The following is a 12500-nucleotide window of genomic DNA, read 5'->3' as shown; positions in this document are numbered from 1 at the left end:
GGAAGACTTTAGGCTATTTCGGTATTTTTGTTACAAGCAGAATAACTTTTATTTAACTTCATATTTGGTATTGTTACTGAAGAACTGCGAATTCCTTACACACACACACTCACACACACACACACACACACACATGTATATATATATATATATATATATATATATATATATATATATATATATATATAAGGACTAACATTATTAGCAAAACTGTACTAGTCAGGGGCCCCATACTAGGTTGGATTCCTGTTTACATTACAGTGGTAATGTAAACTGGCCGAACCCCAGAAATGAATTGACAAGAGTGAGAACTTTGAACTGCAATGGATTATAAACGGCTGCATTTGTTGTTACTTTCGTTGTATATATCACAAAGAATAAGGGTTGTGGTGGCCTATTGGAAACGTCCTTGCCTGGTGTTCTGCTGGACGGGAGATCGAGCAAGGCCGTCTTTCGAGACGGCCTTGGATCGAGTCCCGCCCAAACTGAATAGTTTCTTGTAGTGTCTATAACCTCACCATCCTTTGTTAGCTATGGATTGGGGGTGTGTTTGGGGGAACCTATAGGCTTATCTGCTGAGTCATTAGCAGCCATTGCCAGGCCATTCCTGGTTTTGGCTTAGGTAGATAGGGGGCTTGGACGCTGATCATATATGGTCAGTCTCTATAGCATTGTCCTAAACCCTGCCGCTGACCATTCATGAGCGGCCATTAAACATTCAAGCAGTTAAACTGAGTAAAACTTACCAGGTGAGATGATTGCCTCCGGCGTGATGCACACGCCCCTGTCATAGAGAGGTAGAGAGGAGCATTCCAGGTTGGAGGGCCACGGGATATTGAAGCGAGCCAGCAAGGGCTCGCACCCCTTCCTGGCTGCCTCACAGACGCTCCTGCAGGGCGGGATGGCCTCGCTCAAGAACTCGACGGTGCAGATCGGAGCGTACATCGAACACAGGAAGAACTCCAGCTGGTCGGAACACTTCGTCCATCGAAGGAGCTGGGAGAGGTGAAGAAAAAGCATTATGTCAAATGTTATCATGCCAGTGTACGCGACCCGTCATAAATGACTGCTAAATATTGAGATAGATATAGATATGCAAACATACACACAGGCTCACAGATTCAACTGTTCCCATCCCTCTCAATAGGGTATGACTATTCCTCTCACCTTTACCCGAGGGATGGGGAGAGACCGACTAGTTAAACGTCTGGCATTGCCACTGAGCATTACCGGAAAGATATATATATATATATATATATATATATATATATATATATATATATATGTATATGTATATATATATATATACTTTATATATATATATATACATACACATATATATACATATACATATATATACAATCATATATATATATATATATATATATATATATATATATATATATATATGTATACATGTGAGTGTAAATTCATATATTCATATACTGTATTTAGCAAGACCGTTGCTCTTTATTATATAGAGTATATTATGTTGTTTATTGTCATTATTACCTTAGATTCAAGCTATCTAATTGATATTTACATTTGTCTTTCATAATATTTCCTAATTCCGTTTTTCATAAATATTATGTTCCTCGGTGAAGACTTGAAAATTAGAAAAATATTTGGTATACTAATTTCTTGCATTTCATCAGTAGAAATAAATCTAAGTGTTTCGATCTTGTATCTAATTCTTATCTTTCTATAAATAGTAAAATGGTGAGTATTATGGGAATAAATTACTGGCGTTCTTTTATTTATTGTCTGTTATCTGTCAGTGTGATCAGCAGTTAATTATTGCTAATTACCAAGAATTATTTATCCCTAGTGTTATACTCATAAATTTTCGACTCATCAATATTTCATTTTATTTTCGCCATTTTACTTTATCACTTATCAGTATTCTAATTTAATTCATTCATGGGATTAAATGAATTAATACCTCTACCTTTTTAATTGTCCTTATCATTGCTATTATCGCTATTATGGTCTAGTTACTACATTTTTTACCTTAAGGTACATTTGAACTGATTTGTTTGTTACCAATTCTTTTCATTTGTAAATTTCCAAGCAATCCAAATGAAATGTCTTATTATTATTTTTATTATTATTATTACTATTATTATCATTATTATTATCATCACAAGTACAGTTGCTATTTCAACTTCTAAATTAATTGAAATATTTAATATCAATTATATTTTGAAATGCTGAATAGAGTCCTTTTATCAAATTGCAATTCTTTTTATGTCCAATGCTACTTTTAGTTATATCTGCCACAACAGGGTAAAACCCCCTATTGAATTCTTATTGTATGAATGTACATAACAATAAAGTGTAAAAATATGTGAATTATTATCATTATTATTATTATTATTATTATTATTATTATTATTATTATTATTATTATTATTATTATTATTATTAAAAGAAAACAATATGATATACAGCAGACTATTTCTCACTAACCTCGAACTGATCAACAGCTAGCTGAGCATTCTCTTGTGTGGAATGATGCAGAAGGTTGGGCAACCTAGTTAGGTTATAAGGCATGTTCCTGCACATGGGTATTTTGATTTCCTCACACTGCGACCCGAACTGGCACTTCCCTACCTTCACCAGTGTTAGGAAAAGTAACATTAGGGCCGCCTTTTTCATCAAAGGTACATCCAGCTTCCTCGTGCGTAACCGTAACGTTCGAATCTCTCCGTTGCCCTCGACAGGGTTTGTACTTCCCTCCATCTTTGATAACATTCGCCAACTGACGAGAAAAAGTAAACAAATCTCTTATTAAGAAATGTTTCGTGAATTCAATGTTATCTTTAGTTGTTTTGGAAAGGTTATACTTGACCAAGACATTATACAATCCGGTCTACTTATCTTCTATATTTGAAGGGGATTGTAACTTATTTGCAATTTGTAAGCCACACTTATAATAAGCGCTTACAGGTTGACTCAACAATGAACATGAAATTTTTGGATTTCTCTCGATGAGAAGAGAAAAACTCTGACCATAAAGTTGGAATGGATAATCACAAGGGAGACGGAAGTTGCTGTAGGTGGAGGTTGCTTACCTGACCTCACCTGGAGATCAATGAATGGAGAAAACTAATCAACGAGAGGAGAAGATCGGGAGGAAGGAGAGAGAGCCGAGAGATTCCGTATCAAAACATGATCCCTGACGAGACCAGCAAGGAGGACGACCGTTCTCAACCAGGTAGATCCAACGGAGGAGATGGAGGAGGAGGAGGAGGAGGAGGAGAAGGGGAAGGATAGAAGCTCGTCACAGCGCCTGACGTGACACGGACATGTCACCAAGGTAACCGTGCTCCATCGCGGGGATGTGGATTCAGGTAGTTGCTGCGGTGTGGAAGTGGTCGGCGTTGGGTTTCTCCTAGGCGCCTCTGCAAGGAAAGACAGGGTCGGGTTACTCTCCCAAGAATGGTATTATCAGACGTAATCTCCAATAAAAGGGGGTTATGGAATGGGTGGGGAGGGAAACAGTGTGAAAGGGGCATTGTGTGATAGGGGACTGATAGAAGGAGTAACGGGGTGTGGTTACGAGGAAAGGAATATATTATTATCATTATTATTATTATTATTATTATTATTATTATTATTATTATTATCATTATTACTAGGAAAGGAAATAAGGAAATAAGGAAATAAATAAATGATGAGAACAAGTTAACAATAAATCATTCTAAAACAGTAACAACGTCAAAACAGATATGTTCTATATAAACTATTAACAACGTCAAAAACAGATATGTCATATATAAACTATTAAAACACTCATGTCAGCCTGGTGAACATATGAAGTTGAAGGGGAAAATAGACAGATAAGGTGTGTAAATTATTCAAAGAACATTTATTTTCATGGTCAAAATTAGGACAGTTAATTAAACAAGACACAAGCGTAGGTATGCTGCAAAATCCTGGCAGGGATCTGGTAGTATACATAAATAGGTCAATGCATATGAAACAAGAATTTAAAAATACCAATCTTACCACAACAGGTTGCCAAAACTGTTGAAAGCAAGGTATCATCCCAACTGATTTCAAGGTAGAATGGGATAAAAGTAAAGATTAAGAATTATATCAATAATATTATTATGGTACATGAAAAAATGCTTAATTACATTTATCATTTTAAGCTTGGAAGTGTTACACCTGTTCTTCGATAGAGTATCCGTAAACCTATTTTGCGGATTGAGCGGTTAGGAACCAAGAACCAGGGTGGAAATCTATATTATATTCGCTGATTAAAAAACAAAAAAAAAAAAAAAAAAAAAAAAAAAATAAAATAAAAATGGGGAGGCTATAACAGGAAAACGTAACGCATTCTAGCTGTAATAATTGCCTTAATCAGCATTTTCTAATGCTAGTTGAGTTCTTATTATTATTATTATTATTATTATTATTATTATTATTATTATTATTATTATTGTCGTTGTTTTTTGTTGTTCTTGATATCTTATTTACTTAGGTGATGTAATCTTATATTGCACTGTCTCCGATGTTAATGCATTCTCTATTTTTATAGAGCCATGAACAGAAATAGATTAGCTTATTATTACCATTGTTGTAAAAAATCAACATATAATCAAGCTTGCAATAGTAATAAATTTCTACCGCATATATCAATGCTTTGCGTTATTATTATTATTATTATTATTATTATTATTATTATTATTATTATTATTATTATTACCACTTGATACATAATTACATTCTTACATACGAGTATAATTGCATACATACATCGCAAGCGTTGTTAGATAATAATAATAATAATAATAATAATAATAATAATAATAATAATAATAATAATAATAATAATAATAATAATAATAATTCCATCTCTTTTGTTGATATTTCCATCTTCATCCTTTAAAGCAAACATTTGTTACGTCCTATTGTACATCTTCTCTTCATTAATTTTATGCGTCTTCCTTTTTTTCTTTTTTCTCAATTTTGGTCTAATTGTGTTTACGAATATCTTGGGTTTTTAGTTTGTTTACTGTTTTGGGTAGTTCTGGTAATTCTACTTCATCTCTCTTAGATTTTACCCTCATTTCCAATCTTTTCTTTATTAGGTTTTTTTTTTATCTTTTCTGATAGTTTTCCTTGATCTTGTTTAGGAACTTTTCCACCGATTTTCTGAGCTGAATCTAATACAAATTATGTTATATTACTTGTTCATTTCTGCTCTACTTGCTTTCATTTCATCATGTAGCTGGAAGTTCATATTTTGTGTTGCTAAACAAAACTCATGAGATTTTTCTCTAATTACTTGAGTGTTTATTTCTTTTTCATAAAATTATTTTTTCCTTTTCTTTCCTTAAATCTAGATAAATTTTGCTTCTCAACATTCTATGATCACTTGACTTAAACTTGTTTAACACTGTTACATCTCTAACTAAATTAACTTTTTCACTGATAATAAAATCTATTGCGTTTTTAGTTTCTCCATGTCCATTGTCTATGTTCTTTTTTGTAAAACAAGTAAAAAATAGTGTTCATAATTTTAAGATTGTTTCTTTCAGCAAATTCTACAAGCATATCCCCTATGTCATTCCTTGTGCCTACTCCAAATTTACCTACTACTGATTCTTCTCTTCTTTTGACATACTTTAGGATTGAAATCACCCAAAAACAAACGTAAATTAAGTCTTTTGTTTTTTCACAGATATCTCCAGATCTTAATAAAAAGTTTCTATTTATTTTTTCTCTATTGGATGTTGCTGGTACATATGTTTGAATTATCTTCAGTTTATACTTTTTATTTAGTTTGATAATTAATCCGGCAATTCTATCATTAGTACTATAAAATTCTTCTCTGTTACCTCCAAGATTTTTTTTATAAGAAAACCCACTCCGTTTTCTTTGTTCCTTTCATGTCTTCTGAAGCAAAATATATGACCCTCTTTTAACTTTATATAAGATTCCCCAGTCCTAATTTCACTCAATCCTATCATATCCCAATATATTTCTTTCAGCTCTTTTAATAATACAGGAATATCTTCCTTAGATAGGGTCCTAACGTTGTATTGCAAGGTTCAGTTTTCAAAGGTGGCCAGTTCTAGTCCAGAGATTTCTAGCACTCCCTGCAGTGGGATGAAACTGCCCGTCCCCTTGGGCAGTTGTTCCACTGCCGTTGGAGACTAGAGGCCGAACTGGAGTTGTTGTATTCATATCTGGGTTTTGACCAGTTTTCATCATCACGCTGGCCACTGCCGATTGGTGATTGTTGGAGATTTTGATCTGATCGCTCACAACAAACCAACCTTGTACCGCCCGTACTAGATCGGTTTGTTGTGAGCCCTCGGTAGTATAGATTTTCCTGAGCAGGGTGATGCGCGCTAACCCTTTCGCTACGTTAACGTATCCCCACATATACATAGACATGCAATATATGCACACAAACAAACACACACACACACACATATATATATATATATATATATATATATATATATATATATATATATATATATATATATATATATATACACACACACACAAGAACGAATGAATGTAAACGCCCACTGGACCACTTTCGGAGTATCAGGACCTGCGCAAGCATTATATCAACAACACTCAGAGACCTTTTATGTAGAGAGAGAGAGAGAGAGAGAGAGAGAGAGAGAGAGAGAGAGAGAGAGAGAGAGAGAGAGAGAGAGAAGTATATTTTCAGGTCAAGTACGAGCAAAAGTGTTCCTAAAATACTCTCCCTCCTTCTCTTACCCTCTTGCTCTCCTTCCCTCTCCTCTCCTCCTCCTCCTCTCCTATCCTCTCCTCCTCCTCCTCCTCCTCTCATCTCTCACCTCTTTCGTGAATCTTCACACCTCCATTTCTTTCATCTTTCCACTTCTTTTGTAAAAAAAAAAAAGGACAGAAGTGTTTTCCATGAATTAAAAAAACAGAAGCGCTTTCCACGAATTTGGAAAGATATGATATCTCACTCTTCTTTGTTTGTTTTTCATTATATTATAATCATCATTTTTTTTATTACCATCATCATTATTCATGATTCATATTGGTACTACTAAAGATCTTGAGAGTAGTTTTTTTTTTTCTTTTTCTTTTTTGCCTTCTTCCTTTCTATTTTATTTAAATTGAATTTATGAATAATTCATTTTCTTCAGTTTTATTATTATTATTATTATTATTATTATTATTAATATTATTATTATTATTATTATTATTATTATTAATAGTTTGAATTTTGTGTTATTATAAGAATTATGTATGCCTTCTCCTAGTTATTATCATTATTGCATATTTATGTCAATCATACCTGCTTTCTATTCCTAATATATATCACTGTACATGTATTCAGTACTTGTATATGAAATGAGGGTGATTTAATCAATTTCATTACTATCATCATCATAATCCTTATTGTTAATATAGTTCAAAGAATCAGGTGAATTAACTTAAATGTGTCAGTTGATTGAGTCACTGGGTCTTGCTCTAATAATAATAATAATAATAATAATAATAATAATAATAATAATAATAATAATAAGCTTTATCGAGTTCTGGAACACTTATAAAGTGATAATATAGTTATTACAATCAATGTTAATATTATTACTTTATATGTGTTCCGGAGCTCGATAAAGTTAATTATTATTATTATTATTATTATTATTATTATTATTATTATTATTATTATTATTATTATTATCATTATTATTAATTGCTAAGCTACAACCCTAGTTGGAAAAACAAGATGCTATAAGCCCAGGGGCCCCAACAGGGAAAATATTATTATTATCATTAGATTTTATAGATTTGAGAACAAAGCCCTAAGAAGAATATGGGGAGTTAAATGACAGGACAGAATTAGAAATGAAACTATAAGAGAGATTACTCGAATGCCATATGTGGATAAGATCATAGTGAGGGGTAGATGGAGATGGTTTGGGCATGCCCTTCACACTCCCCAAGAGAAATCAGTTCACCAAACTTTCAACTGGGCTCCACAGGGCACTAGAAGAGTTGGAAGACCCAGACCTACATGGCTACGGGCTATGAAGCGTGAAGTGGGAGGTAGTGAATGGAGAAGTATTGATTTAAAAGCTCAAGATAGAGACGTCTAGCGATATATAACCGAGGCCCTTTTACGTTAATAGGCGCAGGAAGAGATGATGATGATGATTACACTGCGTATTACCGCTGCCTCAGATTTCCAAGATTTTACTAAAAACAGACTCATTTGTACTTGACAAGTTTACTTTAAGAAAAATTTTAATAAAACCATAAAAATTGTTCTATATATTCTGCTCCCCCGCCTACCGATGACTAACATGGCATAGCTACTGGCGAAAAGGAAGATTAAAGCCATTAAAAAGCTCAACTACAAAATTAATGCCACTGAGCCAGCTGTAATCTTCAATGAAACCTATTATCATTATTATTATTAGTAGTAGTAGTAGTAGTAGTAGTAGTAGTAGTATTACTTGCCATGTTACAACCCTAGTTGGAAAAGCAGGATGCTATAAGCCCAAAGGCCCCAACAAGGAAAATAGCTAAGTGAGGAAAGGAAATAAGGAAACAAACTATAAGAGAAGTTTAAGAAGAATAACAATAACAACATTAAAGTAAATCTTTCATGTATAAACTATGAAAACTTAAAAATGACAAGAGAAAGAGAAATAAGATAGAACAGTGTGCCTGAATGTACCCTCAAGCAAGAGAACTCTAACCCAAGACAGTGGGAGACCATGGTACAGAGTCTATGGCACTACACAAAACTAGAGAACAATGGTTTGATTTTGGAGTGTCTTTCTCCTAGAAGAGCTGCTTTCCATAGCTAATGAGTCTCTTCTACCCTTACCAAGCTAATGAACAACTACAGTGCAGTAGTTAACCCCTTAAACGAAGATTTTTTTGGTAACCTCAGTGTTGTTAGATGTATGAGGACTAAAGTAAAAATGGAAAAAAATAGGTCAGACTATTCGGTGAATGTATGGGCAAAGGAAAATTGAGCCATAACCAGAGTGAGGGCTCCAAAGTAATACTGTCCGGCCAGTCATAGGAGCCAATAACCCTCTATTATTATTATTATTATTATTATTATTATTATTATGATACAATAAAGTTAAAAGGTTGTCATAAAGACAGCTATGACAATAATAATAATAATAATAATAATAATAATAATAATAATAATAATGAAATTGATAAATCTCATGAACACAATATACTGTATAAATACAGAATAAGACATGGAGAGAGAGAGAGAGAGAGAGAGAGAGAGAGAGAGAGAGAGAGAGAGAGAAGGGGGGGGGGAGAGGGGGTAGCTCGCACACTGGTACCCAGTTACCAAGAAGGTGTTAACAGGGTAACTCTACACCTACCTTTCCTTGGACCAGACATGTGTACTTCACACCTTCTGAAACCTTAAGCCCAACCACACGAGTCACCTGAGATACTCGCCTTATAACACAGGGTACCCTAACCCTGCCCTAGTCCCCACCTCATACCCCTTTGGACCCTAGCATATACATACACACGATCTCTCTCTCTCTCTCTCTCTCTATTTTTTCATATTTTGTTTATATGTATACATCTCTCTCTCTCTCTCTGTTTATTTTTTCATATTTTGTTTATATGTATACAACTCTCTCTCTCTCTCTCTCTCTCTCTCTCTCTCTCTCTCTCTCTCTCTCTCTCTCTCTCGCTCTCTCTCTGTTTATCTTTTCATATTTTGTTTATTTGTACACAACTCTCTCTCTCTCTCTCTCTCTCTGTTTATTTTTTTTCATATTTTGTTTATTTGTATACAACTCTCTCTCTCTCTCTCTCTCTCTCTCTCTCTCTCTCTCTCTCTCTCTTTTATTTTTTCATATTTTGTTTATTTGTATTCAACTCTCTCTCTCTCTCTCTCTCCTCTCTCTCTCTCTCTCTCTCTCTCTCTCTCTCTCTCTCTCTCTCTCTTTGTTTACTTTTTTCATGTTTTGTTTATTTGTATACAACTCTCTCTCTCTCTCTCTCTCTCTCTCTCTCTCTCTCTCTCTCTCTGTTTAATTTTTTATATTTTGTTTACTTGTATACAACTGAATAGTTTGGATAGGAGTTTTAATAATAACCTCTTGCTTGAGGGTACACTCGAGCACACTATTCTATCTTATTTCTCTTCCTCTTATTTTCTTCACGATTGTATAGTTCATATATAAGAGATCAATTTTAATGTTACTATTATTAGAATATTTTATTTTATTTATTAATTAGTTTATTTATTTCCTTATTTCCTTTCCTCACTGGGCTATTTTCTCTGCTGGAGCCTAATGGGCTTATAGCATCCTGCTTTGCCAACTAGGGCTGTAGCTTAGCAAGTAATAATAATAATAATAATAATAATAATAATAATAATAATAATAATGATAATAATAATAATAAATAGTTGTAAAGAAATAAGCTTTAAAATTCTAGGGGATATTCACGCCTATCATGGCGAAGAAAACTACTGTATATCACAAAGTAACGTTTATATAAGAATGCATAAATATATCATAAAAACTGTAACAAATGCACCAGAAGTGCATTAGCCACACATTGCACTTGTGTTAATATATATTTCACGTATATTATACCATCCACACAAATGTGTTAGTATACAGTATATTGCAAAGTGCATAGCAAAGGTACATTCAAAACGCAACATTCGGAACTAGATAAAAAGCACAGTATAATTAAAAGTAATATGTACAGTTGGACACAGGCATTCTTGGTACATCTCGCTCTTGGGAAGTGCACCCAGCCACAACTTTGCTGCGCGGTGAGTTCCTGTGTTTAGTCTAGCCCATCGCCTTTACCAGCTCTCCCTTCACTGTTTCGGAACTAGGTGCGAAGTAACGGTGTGACAGGGTGCACTTCTTCGGGTCGAGTTGTGCTAAGGAATTCAGTGTTCAACTTTTCATGGTATTTTCTTTTAATTACTGAAATCATCAATTTTTTCATATGCATACATATTTCTAAAAAAAATAATTTATTTTTGTTTTTATATTTTTACGGGACAATGACTTACAATTAAAATACTGTATGATTCAACTTGCGAGTATAATTTTCATTCATATATGGATAGGGGTTGAAGATATGAAAATAATAATAATAATAATAATAATAATAATAATAATAGCCAGCTATTACCTCTGAAAGTTATCAGAAATTTAGCTGCCTGTTTTATCGCTAATCACAAAGAAAACTACAACAAAGACGCAATACACGACGATAAAAATAGTGTAAAGGGACTTAGTTTTAAAGTCTTTGAACGATACTTCTGCATGACCTTCGATATAGTTCCAACAGAGGGGGAGGGGTTGGTAGAGGAAGGTTTTGGGTAGGGGATGGGTTAGTTTAATCCAGATAATATACACCACCTCTCTCTCTCTCTCTCTCTCTCTCTCTCTCTCTCTCAATCGTTAGTGGCAACCTACATAATTCGAGCAACGACCAGATACCTCTATTATCGACATTTCTTTCTTATTATTGTTCCTTTTTTAGGTCAGGTACAGCCTGCTACGGTAGCAAGAAAATTCCTGGCATAAGGCCCTCTGTAGTATATATACTGCTATTACATGAGAATGAAGGAGTGATTTCACCGAGCCTTACTGCACATGGTCTGCCTGCAATTATGTGATTTCTACAGGCTCTAATGATAGTTTCTAATAGTGTCTGCAAGCTCACCATCCTTGTGAGCTAGGGACCAGGGATTTGGGAGATCCTATGGATCTACCTGCTGAGTCATCGGTAGCCATTGCCTGGCCCTCCCCGTCCCTAGCTTGACAGAAAGGGGGCTTGGGCATAATCATATGTATAGTGGATAGTCCCTAGGGCCACTACTACTGTGCTGTGCCGCTGTCATTCATGAGCGACCTTTGAAACCTTTAAACCTTTGTTGTTCTGTTGGGCCAATGGTTAATCCGTTGACAAATATCGCTGCAAGGTCTTTATTTTAAAGGGAAACTTCTATAAGATAATTACCGTCAATATCAATCAATTAGAGAATTGTTAATTCTAATCAGTAACAAGTAAAAATCAACTTAAACAAACTTAGGATGTCATGGCTTTTAAATGTAAGATTGACAGAACAAAGCGTCGATAGATAAAGAAAAGAAAAACAAAAGGCGGAGAACACGCAATCATAGATAACAAAGGATAGCCTACATGGACAAGGCGGCAATGGAAGTTTCAGAGCTGAGACAATGATTTATTTGTTTGTGTGAAATTAGGTAAAGACGTAATTATAAGTCTTTAATTAGATGCAATCGCAGATAAAGCCTCATAAACGAATGGCCTCGCTAGCCCCAGCGCCCTGCAATAAAACCCAAATTGTTAAATATAATCCGAACACAATGAAAATACAATTGTTCACTCGCCGGGGTGAAATAAAATACAGTCGAGTTTCCGAGCTGCCTTGCAATTATTCCCCGACAATCCTTACAAATTATAATCTGCAATACAGACATCGTATTGGATATAAACCA

At 34.3% G+C, this 12500-nt stretch overlaps 1 protein-coding gene across 1 annotated transcript in view; it reads right to left on the bottom strand.

The window, feature by feature from the left end:
- The window catches only part of LOC137625383 (secreted frizzled-related protein 3-like), a 10098-nt gene extending 9110 nt beyond the window's left edge, over positions 1–988 (bottom strand). The window contains 2 exon segments of the mRNA XM_068356247.1: positions 747–957; positions 959–988. Of these exon segments, the coding sequence (XP_068212348.1) occupies positions 747–957; positions 959–988 (241 nt within the window).
- Between the last annotated feature and the right edge of the window lie 11512 nt (positions 989–12500).

Source organism: Palaemon carinicauda, chromosome 2 (genome assembly GCF_036898095.1).
Source record: "Palaemon carinicauda isolate YSFRI2023 chromosome 2, ASM3689809v2, whole genome shotgun sequence".
Taxonomy (NCBI): domain Eukaryota; kingdom Metazoa; phylum Arthropoda; class Malacostraca; order Decapoda; family Palaemonidae; genus Palaemon; species Palaemon carinicauda.
This window is presented reverse-complemented; position numbering and strand designations above follow the sequence as displayed.